The 26425-nt window shown below is 44.7% G+C and overlaps 1 protein-coding gene across 1 annotated transcript in view; it reads left to right on the top strand.

Moving 5' to 3' along the window:
- LOC309550452 (uncharacterized protein) overlaps positions 1-26425 on the top strand; it is a gene marked incomplete at its 5' end in the record, with an annotated part of 141680 nt that overhangs the window by 105202 nt on the left and 10053 nt on the right. Inside the window, 4 exons of the mRNA XM_082250828.1 lie at positions 8707-8896; positions 12383-12464; positions 16064-16319; positions 22369-22435. Coding sequence (XP_082106954.1) covers positions 8707-8896; positions 12383-12464; positions 16064-16319; positions 22369-22435 — 595 coding nt within the window. The remainder of the gene's footprint in view (positions 1-8706; positions 8897-12382; positions 12465-16063; positions 16320-22368; positions 22436-26425) is intronic.

The raw sequence follows: 26425 nt of genomic DNA on the forward strand, positions 1-26425 counted from the left end.
GCAGTGGCGACTGTCGGCTGAAGATCTCAGATCCGCTCCGAGGAAAGTCCTTATGAGCCGAGTCTTGAGCGAAGTCTTTCATGACCCACTGGCCTTAAGGGATTGCCCAGGCCCAATTTTGAGGGAAGGGTTAAGACTGATTAATTTGGCTAGAGTCCCCCTTAAATTCAGGGATCTGGCCTGGTTGTGCTTCCACGGGAGGCTCTATGTTCGGGGCAATTTGAAATTCCGCAGTGGGATGGATCGTGGTTGTCCTCGGGAGGAATGTACAGGTGAGGAGGAGACTATGGACCATTTTTTGCTTCGTTGCCCTTTTAACATAGAGGTATACAAACAGGTTGGGCGGGCCCTCGGTGTTCCTTTCCTCTCCAGGCTGGGTTATGCTGAGTGGGTGTACGGAGCATTCAATACTGGTGGGGGCTTTTGTTTGGATACACTTTTTTTAGTTAGTTTAGTAGTCCGTTATTACACATGGAACGCACGGTGTCAGGTCACCCTTCGGCGTAAAATCCTTCCTGTTCAGGTGGTGGTGTGTGACATTCTGCATGAGGTGGGGAAGATTCGGGCGCTTGAGAGAGACAAGTGGGGTCAGAGGGCTTGGCTGAAGGCGTGGAGGGGTTTCAAGCCTCCCTGACTGCCAGGAGTCTCTTTCCCGGGTGTGGCTTTCTGTCTCTTATCACCCTAGATTTTTTCTTAATGCTCAGTTTTTGATAAATGGCTGCATACATAGGTGATGGGTTGTGCCTCTTAGGCCCTCTCTGCTGCTTTATGTAAATAGTTTTCTAAAAATGTTGGAAGTGGATTATGTATATATTGTATATATTCTGCACATGGATGTGAATTCCTTTGTTTTCTGTTGGAATATTGTACTATAGTTATGTTTTTTACTTTTGTATAAAATATGTTGCTTGATTCTTTTCAATAAAAGATCAATAGTGCCCCATCATTGCTGTCAGTGGGAGGAGTAGTGTCCCATCATTCAGCTTCGGGTGTGGCTGCTGCAAGGTTCTCTGGCTGTGTGTCTGGAGCTGCTCCAGGTGATCTGTTTGAGAGGGGAGTGAGGTGAAATCCCTCCCAGCCCTGCTGGCTCCTTCCTGGGGAGGCCATGCAGGCCAGCGGGGCCTCTCCTGCTGGAGGCTCTCAGCCATCCCCTGGTCGGATGGATGGCACCCCTGCTCCTGGACAAGCCATGGTTGGTGATCTCTCTGCACCTGGTGAGGATGAAGATGCTGGATCCATTCGGGAGCGAGTGGTGGTCGGGATCAAAGTCCTCAATAAGGAAAGAGACAAGCTCTACAAGCTTAGAGCGGATTTAAAGCGCCTGAGAAAGCAGCGTGAAGGCTTGTTCAGCAAGAACCGTGGATCCATGGATTCAGAGGTCCAATTAGCTAAGGTCCGTGTGGAACATCAGGAAACCATCGTGGCCATGATGGAAGGCAGGAATGGTCCCTTCAGGGAGAAGTTTAGCAACGACCGAAGGTTTGCAAAGATGGAGGTGGAGGAGGAGACCCCCAGTTCTGACCCCCTTCCCCCTCAAGGTGAGGTAAGCAGCCCATTGCCATCTCAGGGCTCAGGAGGCATGCTAAAGGTAATCCAGGTAATCGAGTCTCCAGTACAGGGAGATAAGCTGGTGTTTGGTGGTGTGGAGGACTTGCCGGATCATGTACCTGATAAGATAAAGGCTATCAAGTCTCAGGTAATAGACAAAACAGTTTTTGTGCCTTTTAGCACCTTGCCTAATAATGAGGGTTTTCCCAGTGACACCCAGGATGATACCCCTGTGCTCAGCAATGCTTTGCCTGCTGAGAAAATGTTAAGTTTAAAAAATGACATTTCTGCTCAGGAACTACAAAACCCAGAAGAGCCGATTAACCCTGCTTCTGCTGAGCTCAAAACAGTTTCAGTAATAACTAACCAGGACTCTACAGCGCAGCAGCAGGAAGCACTTGGTACTGCATTAGAAACAGTAACTACACCTAATAACATTGCAGGTGTGGTGGGACCCACCATTGTATGTTTAACTGATAATGCTGCTGGTTTAGGCCAAGCTGAAAATAATAATAGTAATGTACCTGATAATGTGACATCAGTGTGGGGTCTTGGCCCTAATAAGCCTACATTTGCACAGGTGGTAAGCTGTGCTCCTGGCAATATCATCAAGCCAGGAATACAATCAAGGAGGAGCTCCGCTTCCAATCGGGGGTTTTCCCTTGCAGGCTGCCACTATGAACACCATTGGATCTGGTCTTGGGTCTATGGCTCCTGCTGGGGGTCCAAGGCAGAACGTAGTCCTCCTTAAATGGGAAGGTGGTGCAGTCCCTGTAGCACAGCGTATGGTGGTAGACCTGATCTTAGATATGGGTTTTGGGGCTGATGACCTATATGCCTTGATACATGTGGCTGGAAGCCGGGAGTACACGGTTAGTTTCACCAGACCAGAGGGTCTTGACTTGTTCTGGGAACTATATATGGCTCGGTGCAGGTCAAGACCCGAATGGGAAGGTCTGGTGCCAGTGGCAGTTTCTCAAAAATCAACAGTAAAGAAAATTACTATTATCCTTACAAATGAGAGTGTTCCTGCTCGGGACTTAGAGGTCTGGTTGAGAAATTATGGGGATGTTTTGACCAGGCCAGATAAAATTTATGATGAGCGTGGCATCTGGACCGGGGGTTGGTCGGTAACGGTCAGGTTGGCTAGGGATGGGAATGTTGTCCGTCACCTGCCCTCCTCTGCCTTTATAGGGAGGGATAGGATGACTATTTTTTATCCCGGTCAGCCAAAACTGTGTCACCGCTGTGGAGAAAAGGGGCATTTTAGCTCCTCTTGTTCAGCACTGATCTGTTCAGTGTGTAGGGGACAGGGTCATGTGGCCAGGGACTGCACCCAGGCGATAAGGTGCAACCTGTGCCTGTGCCTTGGCCACCCCTACAGCCGATGTCCTGAAGCCTGGCATAATATGGATAGAGAGGTGATAGATGACCTCTTAAGGATGGAGGATGAGGCCCCTGGTGTACCACCCTCCTCTGCGGTGACTGACCCCCCTGGTCTTGTTCAGGATCCCTCCCCAGTCCCTGTGCCCACCCCTCCTGTATCTGTAAGTATTCCTTCTGTGTCTGTCCCTGTGTCCCCCCAGCCTACTGTACCTGCTCCTCTTGTGTCAGAACCTTCCAAGTCTGTGCCCCCCCAAGTCAGTTATTCCCGATAAATCTTCCCTTCCTAAGTGTGACCTTAAAGAAGCCCCCCACCCACCAGGAGTGGTAGAGGGTACCAAAAAGGGTGCTGCTGCGGCTTCCTCTGTAAAGAAGTCTTTTGTGAATACTTCAAAGAAGAAGAAAACAAGAGATGAAAGCATTTCTGAATCTGACCTGCAGTACCTGGAGGAGAGAAGGAAGGTTGTGAGGCGGAAGAGACAGACGGTGAGGACGGAACAGGGACAGGATGCCCCAGTGTCTGTCCCCAACCGTTCTAGGGCTTCTCCTTGAGATATCTCCTCATCTGGGGATTCTTCTGAGCAGAATTCAGAAATTGAAATGGAGTTGGAGGAGGCTTCAAGAAAGAGAGAGGCTTCTGGTGATGAGCAGCAGAGGGGAGCTAAGAAGCAATCCACTCAATAACCCAAATGGCGGTTCCCCCTCCATTAAAAGTGGTGACAATAAATGTCGCCAGTATTAAGTCAGTAAGAGCTCGTTCTATGGCCTTCTTTTTGTTCAGCCAATTAGATGCTGAAATTTTATTTTTGCAGGAGACTAGGCTCACCTCCTTGGCGGATATTCATATGGCCAAGAGAGAGTGGAGGTATGGTCCATCTTACTGGTCTCTTGCGGCCGAGCCTTACGGCGGGGTGGCGGTGTTGTTTAAAACCAGCATGGTAACTGTCCGGCGGGTTATTGAGGTGGAGATTGGGAGATGTATGGTCTTAGACGTCCTTGTGGGAGGGCAGGACCTGCGCCTTATTAATATTTATGGGCCGCACACAAAGTGGGACAGGAAATGCCTTTTTACAAGGATCAAGCCATTTCTTTTTACATCCCGACAAGTGGTTTTTGGAGGTGACTTTAATACTGTGACTAGGCCCAAGGACAGGAAGGACTTCAATGACAGGCTGGGATATGATAGCGTTTTTTTAAATAGTATGGTTAGGGATGCTGGTCTTGTGGATGTGCACATTAAGCACCTTCCGGATGACACAGGGTTCACCTTTCATCGAGGTAATAGTCAGAGTAGGATAGATAGGTTTTTTTTGAAGGCGGCCTCTGCTTTCTCACCCCCAGTGGTGCAGGCAGTGGTGTTCTCTGATCACTGTATGCTATCTGTGGTCTTGAATGCTTCAGACTTCCCTCAGAGGGGCAAAGGCATCTGGAGATTAAATTCGACTCTCCTTGAGGAAGAACATGTTAGACAATCCTTTGAGGAATTCTTTCAGGCACAGGTGACCATCCTGGACTTTTGTAGCAGCAAGGCTGAGTGGTGGGAGCTGACCAAAAAGAGGATTGCTGGATTCTTCAGGGGCCTAGCCAATAAAAAACAGTTTAATAGATACATGACCTACCAACGTTTGCGGAGGAAGCTGGATATTCTCGTCTCGAGAGGAGGAGATCCTGGGGCAATCTCTGAAGTGAAAATCCTCCTCAGGAAGTGTCAATATGACCGGCATACCTCTTTGGTTCTGGAGCGGGACTATAGGAAATACCATTCGCCTGACCCTTACCAGAACTGTAAACAGGGTGTAGCTGTTAAGATGGTCGTTGGCCTTAAGGATAGTACAGGTTCCTTGACAAAGTCCAGGTCAGGGATCCTGGAGGTCGTGAGGTCTTTTTATGCTGAACTTCTTGGGAGGAAAGAGCTTGACCGAGACCAGATGGAAAGCTTTTTGGACTCTACTCCAGGTCTAAATGGTGGAGATGTCCCTTTGATGGATTTGACAGAAGGGATCACAGTTGAAGAGGTGACGAGGGCAATTGAACAGCTTGCCATCAAAAAGTCACCTGGACCGGATGGTCTGACGGCTGAGTTTTACAAAGTCTTTAAGTCTATTCTGGCCCCACATTTGGTAGAGGTTTTTAACAGTTGTCTTGCTGAGGGGGTGCTTCCCCCTTCCATGAGACACTCAGCTGTGATTCTTCTTTCAAAAGGTAAAGATCCTTCGATGATTGAGAATTGGCGCCCCATCAGCCTTCTCAATGTCGATAGAAAGGTGCTGGCGAAGATACTTTTTTGGCGCCTATCGGCAGTAGCAGAATCTTTGCTTTCTCGCCTTTAGCACTGTTCGATCCAGGGTAGGAGCACCTTCACAGCGGTTTTAGCTGTCCGGGAGGCCTTGGAGCAGTGCAGGGCTGCAGGCTGGGGAAAGTATCTACTGGCATTGGATCAGGCAAAGGCTTTAGATCGTGTCAACCATGAGTACCTGTGGTTGCTCTTTAGTAAGTACGGTCTGCCGGGTGGTTTTGTCGATTGGTTAAAAGTCTTGTATAAGGGGGCAGAAAGCTTCCCTCTTGTTAATGGTTGGGCTGGACAGTCCTTTGAGGTTGGCTCTGGGCTGCACCAGGGTTGTCCCGTGAGTCCCCTGCTCTATGTGTTTGCAATCGACCCCTTCATCAGGAGGCTAGAGAGCAGCATGTTGTGTGGGGTACCAGTGGGAATCCCGGGTGAGCCGCCTTTGAGGGTTGTTGCCTATGCGGATGATGTGTCAGTGATTGTCACTGGGACAGATGAAGCGGAGGAGGTGGTCTCTCTGACATCACGGTACTCTGAAGCATCAGGCTCCAAAATCAATCAGGAAAAGAGTGAAGTTTTTTGGATGGGAAAGGAAGGTGAGCGGTTTGATCTCCCGGACACCTTTCCAGTGCCCCAGGAAAAAATTAAGATATTAGGCATTGAATTTGGACCTGGCGATTATGACCTCAAAAACTGGGAAGGCAGGCTGGAAGTTGCCAATACTAAGGTGGTCAGCTGGAAGAGATGGAAGTTATCTCTGAGGGAAAGGGTTGATCTGATTAAGACTTACCTGATACCGATCTTCTTGTATGTCAGCCCTGTCTGTATCTTGCCAGTGTCTCTCTATGCTAGGATCTATAGTGTGTTCTTCCAGATGCTGTGGGGGAACAGACTGAACCCCATCAAGAGGAATGTTACCTATCTATCCAGGAGGGAGGGTGGCTTAGGTATGGTCAACCCCGTTCTTTTCTTTTCACTGCTATTTCTCAAGTTTAATATTGGTAGTATGCTTGCAGTGGAACCTCCTGGATGGGCAGGCATGTTTAGATCTTGGTTTAGGCCTTTTCTGCGACTTTGGGAAGAAGGTGGCCAAGTGAAGAATCTCAGGGGTCATCGTGGTCAGCTCCCAGCCTATGTCGCTCCGTGTCTGAAGTTGCTGCGGCAGTGGCGACTGTTGGCTGAAGATCTCAGATCCGCTCCGAGGAAAGTCCTTATGAGCCGAGTCTTGAGCGAAGTCTTTCATGACCCACTGGCCTTAAGGGATTGCCCTGGCCCAATTTTGAGGGAAGGGTTAAGATTGATTAATTTGGCTAGAGTCCCCCTTAAATTCAGGGATCTGGCCTGGTTGTGCTTCCACGGGAGGCTCTATGTTCGGGGCAATTTGAAATTCCGCAGTGGGATGGATCGTGGTTGTCCTCGGGAGGAATGTGCAGGTGAGGAGGAGACTATGGACCATTTTCTGCTTCGTTGCCCTTTTAACATAGAGGTGTACAAACAGGTGGGGCGGGCCCTCTTGTGTTCCTTTCCTCTCCAGGCTGGGTTATGCTGAGTGGGTGTATGGAGCATTCAATACTGGGGGGGGGCTTTTGTTTGGATACACTTTTTTTAGTTAGCTTAGTAGTCCGTTATTACACCTGGAATGCACGGTGTCAGGTCACCCTTCGGCGTAAAATCCTTCCTGTTCAGGTGGTGGTGTGTGACATTCTGCATGAGGTGGGGAAGATTTGGGCGCTTGAGAGAGACAAGTAGGGTCAGAGGGCTTGGTTGAAGGCGTGGAGGGGTTTCAAGCCTCCCTGACTGCCAGGAGTCTCTTTCCCGGGTGTGGCTTTCTGTCTCTTATCACCCTAGATTTTTTCTTAATGCTTAGTTTTTGATAAATGGCTGCATACATAGGTGATGGGTTGTGCCTCTTAGGCCCTCTCTGCTGCTATGTAAATAGTTTTCTAAAAATGTTGGAAGTGGATTATGTATATATTGTATAGATTCTGCACATGGATGTGTATTCCTTTGTTTTCGGTTGGAATATTGTACTATAGTTGTTTTTTACTTTTGTATAAAATATGTTGCTTGATTCTTTTCAATAAAAGATCAATAGTGCCCCATCATTGGTGTCAGTGGGAGGAATAGTGTCCCATCATTGGTGTCAGTGGGAGGAATAGTGTCCCATCATTGGTATCAGTGAGAGGAATAGTGCTCCATTATTAGTATCAGTGGGAGGAATTTTGCTTCATCAATGGTATCAGTGCAAAGAAAGTCCCATCATTAGTATGAGTAGGAATATTAGTGCTCCCTCAGTGGTGTCAGTGGAAGGAATAATGCCCCATCATTGATTTCCGTGGAGGAAGGAGGAAATGGTGCCCCATCATTGGTGTCAGTGGGAGGAATAGTGCTCCATCATTAGTATCAGTGCAAGAAATAGAGTCCCGTCATTGGTATTAGTGGGAAGAATCATCGGTGTCAGTGGGAGGAATAGTGCCCTATTAATACACATAGAAACAACCACTATTAACAAATCTGGAACAGAGCCATTCCAGACAGAAAGGTGTCCATATGACTGGTCAGTAGATGCTTCTTCTTCACTGAGAGGTTCCACCAACCAGCTGTTTGTACAACAATGCTGATAATCCTCCAGCAATCCTCCCCAACCTGTCCCCCTAAATCCCGCTGCTTTTCAAAGTGCTCTGCATTGTCCAGCAGCAGCCCGGTCTTGGAAAATCAATAAGAAATAATGATATTCTGAGGTTGGCCACCATTGTCCCAATGACAGCTGAGCAGATCTAAGCAGTTGTAGCCTTTTACCAGCCAGGCAGTGCTATTCATACTGAGCAATGGTATCTGTCATGAAAGTGTTTTAGAGTCCATAGAGAGGCAATCTACAATTGTTTCTACATAGTTTGCTATTTTTTATTATGATTAGAACAAAAAAAAATACAATTTAAAAAATATTTTCCTTTGAGTCAGCAGGTGGAATTTTTTAATCCATTTCACGTTTCCAGTTTCTCCTTACCCATCCAATTGGCATAACATGCAAATGTGACCGGTTCTCAATGGAGCCAGTTCACACAGGTCTGGGGCGGCTGTGGTCCGGATTGAAAAAGGGTCCAGTACGTCTTTGGGTCCAGTTCAGGTGCAAATTTAGGCTAAAATTCAGATCTGAATCGCACCTGAACCAGTGAACAGGGACGCACCGGACCCCAAGCACATAAACAGCGGCCGCACATATGTGAACCCGGCCTTAGTGTCTAAAATAAGGCAGCTAGTGCAGTGAGGTGCTTTCCTTTTAGATGACCCATGAAGCTCTAGAAATCCTGTGTCAATGGTACCCTATAAGAATGTTATTAACATAAAACAATTTCTAAAAGATATGAATGTAACATTTGGCATTAAATCATCATATATTTATTTTCAGCTTACTAAAGAACCAATTTTCTTATTTTTTATCTCTACTACATGGTCATCAAATGAGTCATATAAGATCTTATTCCTTTTAGATGAATATCTCAGCTCGGAGGGATTACAATGTGTCCTTTGCCATGGATGAATCTCTCCAGTTTCCACCCAATGTGACAGAATATAAAATTCCCCTCCAGTATGGGACCAACTACACCATCACCCTCCGAGGATTCACAACATTTGGGGCTGAGGAGGTTACAACCGAGAACATTGAAACTGATATTGGAGGTGAGTACGCTGGCAGACATGAGAATTGTTAGCTGTTTGGTAGAACAATTATTATTCATAGGTTTGAAGCAGTGGTGTGTTTGATCTTGTGTCATAATGGAAGTGTAGTGGTGTGCCCCTTTATCCAGATGCAGGTGCAAGTCCCTTTAACTCAATTCCCCACAATCCTCTGGGCTCCCAGCATCCCCTGAGTTCCTGGACACGCCCAGGGAGTATAAATGCCAGCTCCACCCAGCTTCCTGTGCTCAGAGAGATCCTGCCTGATGGGACAGCAGTGACTGGGCAAGTGAGCTGTCCCCAGGTGCTGGGTCCTTATCTGATCAGTCTGATGTGTGGGCCACCAGCAGTGAGCAAAAGAGCACGCAGCATTTATCCAAGCCCCAGTCACTGGAGAGGACTCTGTTACAGTCCATGTGGAGAAACTGTCCAAGCAGTGGGGTGGTCCTATCTACGGCCCCCAGAGCCTCCTGACCGAAGTCAGCATCAGCAGTGCCAGTGTGAAGTCTGTGCCAGCAGGAAATCCCCTCAGCTCGCAGTCTGCTGAATGAATGATTATCATCTTGGAACACATGAGAAATCTTCAGCTCTCTATCCTATCAGTAAACTGAACTCAGAGCACTCTCCTGCCATCTAGTGGCCATTAGTAGAATTGCAATATACTTGTTTTCATATGTTTTATGCCTGTTTCCCCCTTCCTTGTATTGCTGTTTGTACTGCAACCCCTGTCCACATGATCTCCTGTGTAATCTACATTGATTTTCATTGTTAAGTAAAGTAGAAATTGCACATTACCACTGGTCTGATCATATGGCTGATACCGTTACATAACAGAAGGTTCACCTCTGACACCAACCTGCTGCAGAGACTTGATGATCAGCTATGGCAGCCAATCTCAACCAGGGTTCCGTGGAACTCTAGGTTTCCTCCAGAGGATGCTAGGGGTTTCATGAGCTGTGGCTGAGGGGGGTGGGCAGGAGGGTCAGCTTCCCTGGGCGCAGTGCATATTGTAGGGATTGGGGGCGCTGCAAGTTCCTTCTACTATAAGGCTAACCGGAATAGAGACAGCGGTATCACTACTTCTGTCAGCCCTGCGCTGAAAGTGGCACAGACAGGAGGAGAGAGCCAGGAGGAGACATGGGCTATGCTCTCTCTCTCCCCCTCCTCCTCATAAACTTGCACATGATGAAAGGGGGGGTGCATTTTGGCGTCTTTGTCCTGGGAACTGGATGGTCTTTTCCCGGCACTGCATACACCCACACTGTACACACTGTGCTCCCACACAGACAGATACAGACTCATGTATAATAAAGGTAGGGTGGGGGGGACACAGTTTGGCATCTTCGCTCTCAACACTGTAAACGATGGGGTAGGGCTGAAGATGAACCATTCCTCCATGTTTTCCCATTAACTTGTTGGGGACCAAGTCTGGATCACATGAGAGGACATACCCCCCGGAGTAGGTTACTATGGGCAATGCAAGGCATTTGGGATGGGATCACTGTATTACACATGGGGTACTTTTGTTCTGTGCCATTTTCATCAATGCACTGGGACAAGGCTAAGGCCGCTGTGGGGGGTATGCTCAAACTTAGGGTGATCCTCTGCTTTTAGAGATGAACGAACACCATGTACAATTGCACCATAGCTGTTCTCTACTTAACTTTCAGGTCCTAGTGAAATGTACATCTTCACTGTAATTTGCATTTAGGAGGGACATGCCGAGCCCTGTCTACATCCACCCATCCAGCATATCACTGCTACCTCACTTCCAGTAATGGTATAGGATCCAGCTGTGCCCCCAGCATGGACTCCATGCATGCACTAAAGTTCACATGACTCTTCCGTACCTGTGTACAGGCTAGGGACCTCTGCAGCGTGGGTGCACTCCTTTTGCTATGGGAGACAGACCACTTACAGAGAGAGTGTCAACAACAACGCCCTCCTGCAAGTGGCCATGCAAGGGGCCATCCCACCTATCTCATGCATATGATTAATGACAGGCTGCTTGGTAGACTTGCATTACCATGGGTGACCATTTGTATCTGCACACTGCACCAACTTCGGTACTGACATCTTCATACCCCAGTGTGTCTAGTGACCTGAACTATAGACCATATGTCGGTTGCTTTTATTACACCCCTTGAGTAACTTCAGCTCAGACAGGAACAAAGTTTCAAACCTTTACTTAGAAAAGTGCAAAATTAACATCAAAAAGTCCTACATAAAGGAACAAGATTTTTCCTGTTTCTAACTCAGGCTGTGTGCTGCCCCAGTATACTTGCAAAAGTAGAGTCAATGTACAAAGAATAGGATCCATTAGTGGCATTTCCCAGTGCTGGAATCTTTAGGGATGAACCCCAGGTACTGATGACTTTCTACATCACGGCAGTGGCAAGTGACATTCTTCTGCCTCTCCTGGGTGCGGCTCCCACATCTTCTTCCTTACAAGGTTCTTTTACAGGCTCTGGGTCTCTCTGCTCAGGGGCAAGGGGAAGGGGGGGGGGGGCTCTCTGCTCTGGACCATTGTCCCTCCTTTATATCACCAAAATAATCCACCAAAATCAAGGAACCTGGGAAAAGCATTAACTCTAACCCTCCCATTCCAGGGCAGCATTTAACTAGCATTAATTCCAACCTGCTTACAACTGGATGACATTGTCCCAGCACTGAATACAGGGATGCAAAAGGAAGTCTCTTAGTTTACTCTCATTTTCAGTCAATTAAATTGTAAATGATATCAAGTATCTGTCAGGTCACCTGTAGCCAGGTGACAACTGCACCCTGTTGGAGGCAAAGTAGTGAACCCGATAGCAGACTGCTGTGGATGGACCGGAACGTGAGCCCAAGATTCTCCAGGGCATGGAGTCTAAGACCCAGCAGGTGTTCACCAGAGCCTCTAGTGGTGAGGATGGACTTGGCTGCAGCTGGGCCCAGGTCGTGGCCCCTGGGGTCCCCCGGGTCACGCTTTGTAGGGAGAGAAGGGAAGCAGCCACTCAGGACACACGGAATGGTGATGGGTAAGCCGAGGTCGGGGTAACAGGCAGACGAGGGTAACCAAGGGACAGGCCAAAGGTCAGGGTAACAGGCAAACAGGAATAGTCAGAGACAAGCCAAAGTCGGTAAGAAAGGTAGATCAAGCGCACGGCAAACAGGAAACAAACACTGTTGAACAGCAAAGCAGACCTGCAGTGCACTGGTTACTATAGACTTCCTGTGATGACCTGGGGTGGGGCAGGAACAGGAAGGAGAGGTGATGAAAAGGAATCAGAAATGAAGTCTGACCTCTAATACGGACATGAAGGAACAGGTAAGCTGCCAAACACTATTACAAGTCCATGACAGTATCTGAAATCAACCATTACCCAAAGTTTGGTCCAAGTCTAAACTAATTCTACAGTTTGCAGTTTCCATATCAGCTATGGCCATTACTGGCACACATCAGATCAGTTCTGTTTCCTGATCAGATTCCTGAATCTTCCTTTCCAGACCCTCCTCTCCACATGGAGAAGACAATACGTGATGACACTTTGCATCTCTACCCAGTTCTTAATCTGCATGGGCCAATCAGGTGAGAAATAATTTTGCTCAGCGTGTAAAAGAAAATGTAATCACAAAGTCTGGCCAAACTGATGTCAGCATTTTCATAAAACGTTTGTTCTGGATGTGAACACTGAAAGCCCAGCTTAAGACCAGGACTGTTAATGTGTTTCACCCTAGTTGCATGCTTAGCTGTAGAGAACCCACCCCTAGGGTGAAACGTGGCAGAGGAAGGAGGCACCAGGTGTGACTTCCAGTGTGCTATTGGGAACAATAAAGTTTTATGAGAATACCAACATCAATAATGTGCAGCTGATCTATGTGATTCAGTCTGTATCTGCTTTCTTTGGACATTGGCATGCTATTTAAAAAAAAAGTCTACCAAAAAGATTCCAAGCTCTCCTTACCGACCAGTCGGCCATGGTGCTATAGGCTGGGTGTTCAGTGTGCCCCTGTGCCTTTAGGAAGGAGTGGGCTTCCTTCAGGTATATCTGCCCTACACCTGTCCATTTAAATGCATGTGCTTCCATTGTTGGAGACTCACCGAATTTAGAGTTAGGACCACAGAAAATGGGGTGCTTTGTCAGGGCTCAGTGGCTTACGCATGTATTTGCAGATGTGTGCAACTAAACCCCTGTTTTTTACAAAGGCCTTATTCTTCTCTTGCAAGTTCTGTTTGGTTCAGCAGAAGATCTGGAGGATGAAGGAGTGGAGCAAATTTACATAGGAGGGGGTGCCCAATTTTAGTTTTGCCTAGGGCAGCACAAAACCAAAATACACCACTGCGCATACTGTTAGACAGGTCAATTTGGTTGGTCGCAGACTGGTCGGTAAGCAGAGCTTGGAATCTTTTTGTGTCTTGTTAGATACTTGATATTGTCCTAAAGATACAGAGTTCACCAAGTCTGCTGCTAACACAAGCAAAGGCCTTATTCTTCTCATACAAGTTCTGTATGGTTCAGCAGAAGATCTGCAATTCAGTTCCACTAAGTGAGGCCAAGTGAGAGTTGCCCTCACCTCTACATAGTTGAATTTGGAGTATCCCACTAATCCCTTCTCCGAAGTTCTCCAAATAAAACACCAAAAACAAATCCACTAGATTTATCACTGAAGACAAGTGAAAGCGTGTCTGTGTGTGTGTGCGCCTGGCAGGGTGTAAAAATACCCAGTATCTGACAACAAGATAACCAGAGGGAGACCTCAGAAAGTTCTATACTTAGCAGCTTCTACAGGGGCAGTGCTACATAAGTATTAGATCTGGATAAATGGTATGGAGGCAGCAATGAACATTCTGGGTACTTTTGTTTCCTTTGAATTGCCCTTCAATTCTTGCTTCAGACTTTTGTCATTAATCAGAGTTCTAATAGTTTCACTCTAAAGCTGACCATAGGCGGTCCGAATCTCGGCCGGTTCAATGGGGAGGCTGGATATGGACAGGCTGATTGTACCCAAAGTAATGGATCTATCAACTTGGGGACAAACAGCCTGTCTGACTTTTCATTCAACTTTTTCCAGCAGCTACAGCCACTAGGAATAATCACTATGTGTTTTCCTGGCTGGAAAGACTTTCCCCACCAGGAGAACATTGACTGTGTTGATGGGGAAATCCCACCATCTATGGCTGGCTTAAGTGAGCGCATTGGGGAAGGGAAAGATACCAAAGGAGGACAACAAAGATAAAGGAGAAGAGGGCGAGAGATATAAAGGAGACAAACCCCCCCCCATCTGCTCTTTGTTATGTTACATATACAGTGCCTTGCGAAAATATTCGGCCCCTTTGAACTTTGCGACCATTTGCCACATTTCAGGCTTCAAACATAAAAATATAAAACTGTCATTTTTTGTGAAGAATCAACAACAAGCGGGACACAATCATGAAGTGGAACGAAATTTATTGGATATTTCAAACTTTGTTAACAAATAAAAAACTGAAAAATTGGGCGTGCAAAATTCTTCAGCCCCTTTACCGTTCAGTGCAGCAAACTCTCTCCAGAAGTTCAGTGAGGATCTCTGAATGATCCAATGTTGACCTAAATGACTAATGATGATAAATAGAATCCACCTGTGTGTAATCAAGTCTCCGTATAAATACACCTGCACTGTGATAGTCTCAGAGGTCCGTTTAAAGAGCAGAGAGCATCATGAAGAACAAGGAACACACCAGGCAGGTCCGAGATACTGTTGTGGAGAAGTTTAAAGCCGGATTTGGATACAAAAAAATTTCCCAAGCTTTAAACATCCCAAGGAGCACTGTGCAAGCGATAATATTGAAATGGAAGGAGTATCAGACCACTGCAAATCTACGAAGACCTGGCCGTCCCTCTAAACTTTCAGCTCATACAAGGAGAAGACTGATCAGAGATGCAGCCAAGAGGCCCATGATCACTCTGGATGAACTGCAGAGATCTACAGCTGAGGTGGGAGACTCTGTCCATAGGACAACAATCAGTCGTATACTGCACAAATCTGGCCTTTATGGAGGAGTGGCAAGAAGAAAGCCATTTCTTAAAGATATCCATAAAACGTGTCGTTTAAAGTTTGCCACGAGTCACCTGGGAGACACCAAACATGTGGAAGAAGGTGCTCTGGTCAGATGAAACCAAAATCTATCTTTTTGGCAACAATGCAAAACGTTATGTTTGGCGTAAAAGCAACACAGCTCATCACCCTGAACACACCATCCCCACTGTCAAACACGGTGGTGGTAGCATCATGGTTTGGGCCTGATTTTCTTCAGCAGGGACAGGGCAGATGGTTAAAATTGATGGGAAGATGGATGGAGCCAAATACAGGACCATTCTGGAAGAAAACCTGATGGAGTCTGCAAAAGACCTGAGACTGGGATGGAGATTTGTCTTCCAACAAGACAATGATGCAAAACATAAAGCAAAATCTACAATGGAATGGTTCACAAATAAACATATCCAGGTGTTAGAATGGCCAAGTCAAAGTCCAGACCTGAATCCAATCGAGAATCTGTGGAAAGAACTGAAAACTGCTGTTCACAAACACTCTCCATCCAACCTCACTGAGCTCGAGCTGTTTTGCAAGGAGGAATGGGCAAAAATTTCAGTCTCTCGATGTGCAAAACTGATAGAGACATACCCCAAGCGACTTACAGCTGTAATCGCAGCAAAAGGTGGCGCTACAAAGTATTACCTTAAGGGGGCTGAATAATTTTTTCAGTTTTTTATTTGTTAAAAAAATTTGAAATATCCAATAAATTTTGTTTCACTTCATGATTGTGTCCCACTTGTTGTTGATTCTTCACAAAAAATTACAGTTTTATATCTTTATGTTTGAAGCCTGAAATGTGGCAAAAGGTCGAAAAGTTTAAGGGGGCCGAATATTTTCGCAAGGCACTGTAGGAGCCTCGGGCCTTTAAAGATCCTAACAAACCACCCGTGCTCTGGACAAACATGGAGCACCTGTCTATTTACATGTTTTCTCCTTCATTCCTGCAATGTTTGAAAAAAAATGTTCCTGTAATATGATGCATTTAGAGATCAGCGGAGTTTCTTTATCTGTCTTATTGTAATTACAATTGGAAATGATTTATATAAAGGACAGCAGAGATAAGCACACATTATATTTCATAGCTGAGATTATTCCGTTATTTTCTCTCTCCAGATTTTATGAAATAATTGTCTTTGGCGGTCAAGAAGGAAATTCTACAAAGGAGTGTCAGACATTCAGAACCATTCCATACAATTTTATCTGGTCTCTAAGCCGTTATACTGCGGCTGTCCTTCCTGCAGAGACCCTCACCGGACCCAGAACTTTCACCTTGGGGGATAACCACCATTATAATGGGTTCCACAATGCTCCTCTTATCCCCAACCACAACTATATCATCTACATTCGGGTCACCAGCCGCTGGAAACACGTATGTCTATACTGATGTCTTCCTGATGTGTGAGTGCCATGAATGAGGTCTGATTGTCTCTGTTTTCTGGAGATTGTGATGGAGGTCTGATCTGGAGATTGTGATGGAGGTCTGATCTTCTCTGTTTTCTGGAGATTGTGATGGAGGTCTGATCTTCTCTGTTTTCTGGAGATTGTGATGGAGGTCTGATTGTCTCTGTTTTCTGGAGATTGTGATGGAGGTCTGATCTTCTCTGTTTTCTGGAGATTGTGATGGAGGTCTGATCTTCTCTGTTTTCTGGAGATTGTGATGGAGGTCTGATCTTCTCTGTTTTCTGGAGATTGTGATGGAGGTCTGATAATCTCTGTTTTCTGGAGATTGTGATGGAGGTCTGATAGTTTCTGTTTTCTGGAGATTGTGATGGAGATCTGATCGTCTCTGTTTTCTGGAGAATGTGATGGAGGTCTGATCTTCTCTGTTTTCTGGAGATTGTGATGGAGGTCTGATCTTCTCTGTTTTCTGGAGATTGTGATGGTGATAGTCTCGGTATCTGGAGATTGTGATGGAGGTCTGATCTTCTCTGTTTTCTGGAGATTGTGATGGAGGTCTGATCTTCTCTGTTTTCTGGAGATTGTGATGGTGATAGTCTCGGTATCTGGAGATTGTGATGGAGGTCTGATCCTCTCTGTTTTCTGGAGATTGTGATGGAGGTCTGATAGTCTCGGTTTTCTGGAGATTGTGATGGAGGTCTGATCCTCTCTGTTTTCTGGAGATTGTGATGGAGGTCTGATCCTCTCTGTTTTCTGGAGATTGTGATGGAGGTCTCATCTTCTCTGTTTTCTGTAGATTGTGATGGAGGTCTGATCTTCTCCCGTTTTCTGGAGATTGTGATGGAGGTCTGATCTTCTCTGTTTTCTGGAGATTGTGATGGAGGCCTGATCTTCTCCGTTTTCTGGAGATTGTGATGGAGGTCTGATCACTCTGTTTTCTGGAAATTGTGATGGAGGTCTGATCTTCTCTGTTTTTCTGCAGATTGTGATGGAGGTCTGATCTTCTCTGTTTTCTGGAGATTGTGATGGAGGTCTGATCTTCTCTGTTTTCTGGAGATTGTGATGGAGGTCTGATCTTCTCTGTTTTCTGGAGATTGTGATGGAGGTCTGATCACTCTGTTTTCTGGAAATTGTGATGGAGGTCTGATCACTCTGTTTTCTGGAAATTGTGATGGAGGTCTGCTGTTCTCTGTTTTTCTGGAGATTGTGATGGAGGTCTGATCTTCTCTGTTTTTCTGCAGATTGTGATGGAGGTCTGATCGTCTCTGTTTTTCTGGAGATTGTGATGGAGGTCTGATCTTCTCTGTTTTCTGGAAATTGTGATGGAGGTCTGATCACTCTGTTTTCTGGAAATTGTGATGGAGGTCTGCTCTTCTCTGTTTTTCTGGAGATTGTGATGGAGGTCTGATCTTCTCTGTTTTTCTGCAGATTGTGACATAATTAATATGATGAAATTAAATTAACATAGAAATGTGCAGGACAGAAAAATGTATTTCCTTTCAAATTCATTTGCTATTTTAAAATCTTTCTATAAAGAAAGACATGGGACTGCTAAGAATGCAGCAAGAGGTGGGCGGAGATACACAGGAGGTGGGCGTAGATACACTGGAGGTGGGCGGTGATACACAAGAGGTGGGTGGAGATATGCAAGAGGTGGCGGTAATACACAAGAGGTGGGTGGAGATACACAAGAGATGGGCGGTGATACACAAGAGGTGGGTGGAGATACACAAGAGGTGGGCGGTGATACACAAGAGGTGAGCGGTGATACACAAGAGGTGGGTGGTGATACACAAGAGGTGGGTGGTGATGCACAAGAGGTGGGTGGTGATGCACAAGAGGTGGGTGGAGATACACAAGAGGTGGGCGGTGATACACAAGAGGTGGGCGGTGATACACAAGAGGTGGGTGGATATACATAAGAGGTGGGTGGAGATACACAAGAGGTGGGTGGAGATACACAAGAGATGGGCAGTGATACACAAGAGGTGGGTGGAGATACACAAGGGGGGCATTGGAGGAGTCCCCATAAATCTGGACTGCAGGAACCGTGCTCTCATGGTGCTGATGGCCATCTTCCTCCTGAGTGTTGGACCTCCATTGTAGAGCAGAGCCGTGTCACCAGCTAAGTGATATGGAAGAATCAGAGACTGACACCAGAGCAGAGGATTGTATGTATTATTGGGGAGAAGAGCACCCCATAGTAGTTCTGAGTGACCACACACTGACCAGGAAGGACTGGGACCATTTTAGCTCCAACCACCTGGCACCAATAATTGCAGGAAAGCTGACATTACTCTCATGTATGATATGCGGTTCCAGGAAAAGGGGCCCCAGACAGGGAGCCTTGGGTACCCGGGGACATTATGCCATAACTTGATTTCATGGGGGGGGAATAGAGCAGGGGTCAGCAACCTTTAACCCACTTTATGTGAATGCATGCAGGGCCGCATTCACCTGCTAATAAATGAAGAGAACATTACACAGCACCTCTGGACCCCTTTACATTACACAGCACCCGCACTTCTGGCCCCCTTCACATTACACAGCCCCTGCACCTCTGGCCCCCTTTACATTACACAGCCCCTGCACCTCTGGCCCCCTTTACATTACACAGCACCCACACCTCTGGACCCCTTTACATTACACAGCACCCGCACCTCTGGCCCCCTTTACATTACACAGGCCCTGCACCTCTGGCCCCCTTTACATTACACAGCCCCTGCACCTCTGGCCCCCTTTACATTATGCAGCACCCGCACCTCTGGCCCCCTTTTACATTACACAGCCCCCACACCTCTGGCCCCCTTTACATTACACAGCCCCCTGTCCCTCTGGACCCCTTTACATTACAAAGCCCCCTGAACCTCTGGACCCATTTACATTACACAGCCCCCTGCAACTCTGGACCCATTTATATTACACAGCCCCCTGCACCTCTGGACCCATTTACATTACACAGGCCCCTGCACCTCTGGCCCATTTACATTACACAGCCCCCTGCACCTCTGGACCCATTTACATTACACAGGCCCCTGCACCTCTGGCCCATTTACATTACACAGCCCACTGAACCTCTTGCCCCCTTTACATTACACAGCCCCCTGCACCTCTGGCCCATTTACATTACACAGCCCCCTGAACCTCTCGCCCCCTTTACATTACACAGCCCCCGCACCTCTGGCTCCATTTACATTACACAGCCCCCTTCCCCTCTGGCCCCCTTTACATTACACAGCCCCCTGCCACTCTGGCCCCCTTTACATTACACAGCCCCCTGCCCCTCTGGACCCATTTACATTACACAGCCCTCTGCACCTCTGGCCCATTTACATTACACAGCCCCCGCACCTCTGGCCCTGTTTACATTACACAGCCCCTGCCCCTCTGACCCCCTTTACATTACACAGCCCCCTGCCCCTCTGGACCCATTTACATTACACAGCCCCCTGCCCCTCTGGACCCATTTACATTAGACGACCCCCTGCCCCTCTAGAACCATTTACATTACACAGCCCCCTGCACCTCTGACCCATTTACATTACACAGCCGCCGTACCTCTGGTCCCGTTTACATTACACAGCCCCTGCACCACTGGCCCCCTTTACATTACACAGCCCCCTGCCCCTCTGGACCCATTTACATTACACAGTCCCCTGCACCTCTGGCCCATTTACATTACACAGCCCCCTGCACCTCTGGCCCATTTACATTACACAGCCCCCACACCTCTGGCCCCCTTTACATTACACAGCCCCCCACACCTCTGGCCCCCTTTACATTACACAGCCCCCTGCACCTCTGGCCCATTTACATTACACAGCCCCCTGCACCTCTGGCCCATTTACTTTACACAGCCCCCTGAACCTCTGGCCCCTTTACATTACACAGCCCCTGCACCTCTGGCCCTGTTTACATTACACAGCCCCCTGCACCACTGAACCCCTTTACATTACACAGCCCCCACACCTCTGGCCCCCTTTACATTACACAGCCCCCTGAACCTCTGGACCCCTTTACATTACAAATGGAAGAAGGGGGGAATTGTGGGACTTTAAATGAGGCGCACGGTGGGATTTGCCGTGCGTCTCCATCCCTAATCAATGTGTACAAAAAGAGAGAGGTCGGGTCTTTAAATGAGAGACATGAAGGGATCGGCGGGGGAAATTGTCAACAATATTTATTGATATATATAAATTACACATTTGTAGCAGATCGAAAAATAATTACATCAAAATTATATAATAAAGACGCTGGTAAGCACTCCCCAAATACAATTGCATAATACCCAATAGGGCTGATTTCCAATAATTTGAAGATAATAAAAGCATTCAAGACATAAAAGGAATTGAAATTCCAGGTAATGGAGTAATTCAGTATATTAGAAACATCATAGCCTCAACACGTTTTGTGGACCCAAATCGCCACTTCGTCAGGAGTAGATGTGTGTTCGTAAATTAATCTATAAAAATAGGAAATATGGGCACAAATAAGGATAGATGCAAAAGATGAAAAAGGGGAGGATGGGGGGAAGAAAGGGGGAACAAAGCCCCACAACTCCCAAAAACTTAAATGTCAGTATACAAGTACAAGGAGACTCGACTTCTGATGGTGAGGAGGCTCTTGACTTCTGATGGTGAGGAGGCTCTTGACTTCTGATGGTGAGGAGGCTCTTGACTTCTGATGGTGAGGAAGCTCTTGACTTCTGATGGTGAGGAGACTCTTGACTTCTGATGGTGTGGAGGCTCTTGACTTCTGATGGTGTGGAGGCTCTTGACTTCTGATGGTGAGGAGGCTCTTGACTTCTGATGGTGAGGAAGCTCTTGACTTCAGATGGTGAGGAAGCGTTTGACTTCTGATGGTGAGGAGGCTCTTGACTTCTGATGGTGAGTAGACTCTTGACTTCTGATGGTGAGGAAGCTCTTGACTTCTGATGGTGAGGAAGCTTTTGACTTCTGATGGTGAGGAAGCTTTTGACTTCTGATGGTGAGGAGACTCTTGACTTCTGATGGTGAGTAGACTCTTGACTTCTGATGGTGAGGAGACTCTTGATTTCTGATGATGGGGAGACTCTTGACTTCTGATGGTGGGGAGACTCTTGACTTCTGATGGTGAGGAGGCTCTTGACCTCTGATGGTGAGGAGACTCTTGACTTCTGATGGTGAGGAGACTCTTGACTTCTGCTGGTGAGGAGACTCTTGACTTCTGATGGTGAGGAGGCTCTTGATTTCTGATGGTGAGGAGGCTCTTGACTTCTGATGGTGAGGAGGCTCTTGACTTCTGATGGTGGGGAGACTCTTGACTTCTGATGGTGAGGAGGCTCTTGACTTCTGATGGTGGGGAGACTCTTGACTTCTGATGGTGAGGAGGCTCTTGACTTCTGATGGTGAGGAGGCTCTTGACTTCTGATGGTGAGGAGGCTCTTGACTTCTGATGGTGAGGAGACTCTTGACTTCTGATGGTGAGGAGACTCTTGACTTCTGATGGTGAGGAGGCTCTTGACTTCTGATGGTGGGGAGACTCTTGACTTCTGATGGTGAGGAGGCTCTTGACTTCTGATGGTCTGATGGGGAGGAGACCCGACTTCTGCTGGTGAGGAGACTCTTGACTTCTGATGGTGAGGAGGCTCTTGACTTCTGATGGTGAGGAGGCTCTTGACTTCTGATTGTGATGAGGCTCTTGACTTCTGATGGTGAGGAAGCCCTTGACTTCTGATGGTGAGGAGACTCTTGACTTCTGAGGGTGAGTAGACTCTTGACTTCTGATGGTGAGGAAGCCCTTGACTTCTGATGGTGAGGAGGCTCTTGACTTCTGATGGTGAATAGTTCTACAGATACAGCTGGCCCTTTGAGGGCAGCCATAATGCCGATGTGGCCGGAAAAGAAATTGACTTTGACACCCCTGTTCTAGTTATAGTAAAGAAAAGAAAACACAATAACTCCTCTTTAACAAACAACAATAATAATAGAGCTAGCTGATCTATAGAGAATGGTGATTGGCCTATCCCATCTTTCCTGCAGGTGGAGAAATCATCGTGTGCTTTTGCTGGAGTCATAGAAGGTGAGTCTCCTGGAATGTTCTTTACTGGTACATTCCTCTGTATATGTGGGGGGGGGCTCTGTTATCTGTGCTAGAGGTGTGACCCCCTTTTTATATAAAAGCCGATTATTAAACCTGATGAAGGGTCAGAGCTTTTATTATTGTTTGGATTGATTTACTAAAATGCTAGTTGAACCTAAGAGCTAACATTTTCATCCGAGGTCAGTAATGGAAGCCACCATATTTTCAGTAGAAGTTTACTCTAATTTGATTATCTGGATATATGAACGGCTCGGCTACAAAGTGTGTTTATCTTATGATACAAAAAGTATTAGACTAAAAAAAAAAAAAAAACGTACAGTGGATATAAAAAATATTCACACCCCTGCTAAAATGTTACTTTTTTTTTTTTTAATGTCCCGTTTCTGTGATATACAAAGAATGAGACAAAGATAAATAATTTCAGAATGTTTTCCTTCTTTAACCAGTTCTGGACAGGAAGGTTTCACCCCCTTAATAACCAGGCCATATTTTGCGATTCAGCACTGCGTTACTTTAACTGACAATTGCACAGTTGTGCGTCGCGCAATCGATGGCCTTTTTTTCCCACAAACAGAGCTTTCTTTTGGTGGTATTTGATCACCTGTGCGATTTTTTTTTTTTTGCGCTATAAACAAAAAAAGAGCGACAATTCTGCAAAAAAACAAACAATATTTATTACTTTCTGCTATATAACATTCTCAATAAAAAAAACCTTAAAAATCTAATTTTTTCATTATTTTAGGCCAATTTGTATTCTGCTACATATTTTTGGTAAGAAAAAAAATTCCAATAAGTGTATATTGATTGGTTTTCGCAAAATTTATCACATCTACAAACTAGGGGAGAGATTTATGTCATTTTTGTTTATTTTTATTTTTTTTACCAATAAAAAACAAAAAAGAGCTTGAATTCTGAAAAAAAAAAAACAATATATATATATATATATATATATATTTTTTTTTTTTTCAGAATTGTCGCCCTTTTTTTGTTTTATACTAGTAAGGGAAAGACTTATGTCATTTTTATGTTTTTTTTTTTTTTTTTTTTTTTTTACTAGCAAAAAAAAAAAGAGTGACAATTGTGAAAAAAAAAAAAACAATATTTTTTACTTTCTGCTATATATAACATTCCTAATAAAAGAAATTGAAAAATCAAATTTTTTTCATCCATTTGTATTCTGCTACATATTTTTGGTAAAAAAAAAAAAAAAAAAATCCCAATTAGTGCATATTGATTGGTTTGCACAAAAGTTATCATGTCTGCAAACTAGAAGAAAGATTTATGTCATTTTTATTTATTTATTATTTTTTACTAGTAAAAAACAAAAAAAAGAGCGACAATTCTGAAAAAAAAAAAAAATTTTTACTTTCTGCTATATAACATTCTCAATAAAAAAAAACTTTAAAAAATTCAACATTTTTCATCATTTTAGGCCAATTTGTATTCTGTTAAATATTTTTGGTAAAAAAAAAAAATCCCAATAAGTGTATATTGATTGTCGATGTGACAGCTTTTGCACAAACCACGGGAAAGATTTATGTCATTTTTATTCATTTATTTATTTTTTTTATTAGTAAAAAACAAAAAGAGTGACAATTCTGAAAAAAAAAAAAAAAAAACAATATTTTTCTTACTTTCTGTTATATAACATTCCCAATAAAAACAAATGTCAAAATCTATTTTTTTTTTTCATTTATTTAGGTCAATTTGTATTCTGCTACATATTTTTGGTAAAAAAAAAAATAAATAAAAAAAATCCCAATATGTGTATATTGATTGTCGATGTGACAGCTTTTGCACAAACCACGGGAAAGATTTATGTCATTTTTATTCATTTATTTATTTTTTTTTATTAGTAAAAAACAAAAAGAGTGACAATTCTGAAAAAAAAAAAAAAAAAAAAACAATATTTTTTTTACTTTCTGTTATATAACATTCCCAATAAAAACAAATGTCAAAATCTATTTTTTTTTTCATTTATTTAGGTCAATTTGTATTCTGCTACATATTTTTGGTAAAAAAAAATAAATAAATAAATAAAAAAAATCCCAATTAGTGTATATTGATTGTTTGAAAGTTTGCAGCGGAATTATATTTGGGGTTATTCAGAGGAACTTTAAATGCTGGCAGGTGTGTACTGACTCCTATTTAACATAAGTGTGAATGTGATTGCTTAATTCTGAACACCGCTACATCTCCAGTTATAAGAGGGTGTGCACACTTATGCAACCACATTCTTTTAGTTTTTTTATTTACACTCCCCCCTAAAAGATTTTTTTTTGTGAGTTGTAGGTCACATTAAAGGTGGAGAAAGTTTTGAAATGATTTATCTTTGTCTCATTTTTTTTTTTTTACATCACAGAAAACTGACATTTTATCAGGGGTGTGTAGACTTTTTATATCCACTGAAAGTGCAACACCTCTCACTGCTGTTCAGCCCCGCCCCTGAGGAGTGTAATCTTTACACAGTGGGAAGATGTAACTGACAGAGAGGAGTGAGTTAGGTACGACGTAGGTCACAATCTGTGTTCAGTCCTCAGGGTCCAACACTGACAGTCCTCGTGTATCTGTTGGGTCATTCAATGTCCTCTCTATTCCACAGGTGGGACCGGCGGTTCCTTCATTCCGTAAGTACAAAGATCTGACACCAAAAATACTTTACTGATAGAAGCCGGCTCTCCAATGTTCTCTTATGATCTGTTCAAGGGTAAAATGATACATACTGTATTACTTATATTTCTCCTATATCCCAAAAATATTTTAAGCCACATCCAATTGTTACCAAATTTCACCCAATTAAGCAAAACTTGCCTTATTTTGTATCCTTTGCTATACAGTGTTTTTTATATATATATTTATATCATAAAAATAATCCAATTGTTGTTGGGCTTTGTGTTTTAAAAACAGTTTCCATCGCCCTCTTCACACTTACTGAAATTTTAGAATAAGGCAGACAATAGGAGTGCCAGAGAAATAGACACTAAGGACCAGGGGAGGATTGGGCCAGGGGGCAGAGGGGCAATTGCCCCCCGGGCTGCTCTGATGCCCCGTAAAAAAGGCTGCACTGCTTCTGCCCACAGACATGCCTAAAGGATTCCGGGAGAAGAGAAGTAAAAAAGTCCCCACTGCTGACCTACTGAGTGTGGGTTGAAGACAAAGACAGAGCGCAGCCCCCCTCCCAGCATGGATGGTGTAAACCAAAAGGGTTTGACAAATGTCCAGTGACGTGAACTTTGGTCGGTTCTTAGTGCTTTCGTCCTTTACACCTTAATAGTTCCTAAACAAAAAAGGAGAGGAAAAAAACAAACGAAAAAAAAAAAACAAAGGGGTGAGGGGGTCTCTCATTGTGATATTATTATCGAAACATTAAGTGGAAAATTTCCCCAAAAAATTTATCGTGAAGGGAAAACTTGTGAAAAAAACAAAAAACAAAGGGGTGAGGGGGTCTCTCGTTGCGATATTATTATCAAAACATTAAGTGAAAAATTTCCCAAAAAATCAAAAAGGAAAAAAAAAACTTTATCGTGGGAGAAAAAACTTGTGGGAGAAAAAATAAATAAATAAATGAGTAAATGAGTGCCTCGTTATGTAGTTATTGTCAATCCTTTTAGGGGGAAAATTTCCCAAAATTGACGTGAAGAAAGAAAGAAAAAAAAAGGGGGGGGGGGTGAGGGGGTCTCTCATCGTGATATTATTATCGAAACATTAAGTGGAAAATTTCCCAAAAAAATTTATCGTGAAGGGAAAACTTGTGAAAAAAACAAAGGGGTGAGGGGGTCTCTCGTTGCGATATTATTATCAAAACATTAAGTGAAAAGTTTCCCCAAAAAAATCAAAAAATTTATCGTGGAAGAAAAAACGTGAGGAAAAAAATAAAATAAAAAAAATGAGTGCCTCGTTATGTAGTTATTGTCAATCCTTTTAGGGGAAAAATTTCCCAAAATTGACGTGAAGAAAGAAAGAAAAAAAAAGGGGGGGGGGGTGAGGGGGTCTCTC

The sequence above is a fragment of the Pelophylax lessonae genome (genome assembly GCF_965119305.1).
Source record: "Pelophylax lessonae genome assembly, chromosome: 1".
Lineage (NCBI taxonomy): Eukaryota > Metazoa > Chordata > Amphibia > Anura > Ranidae > Pelophylax > Pelophylax lessonae.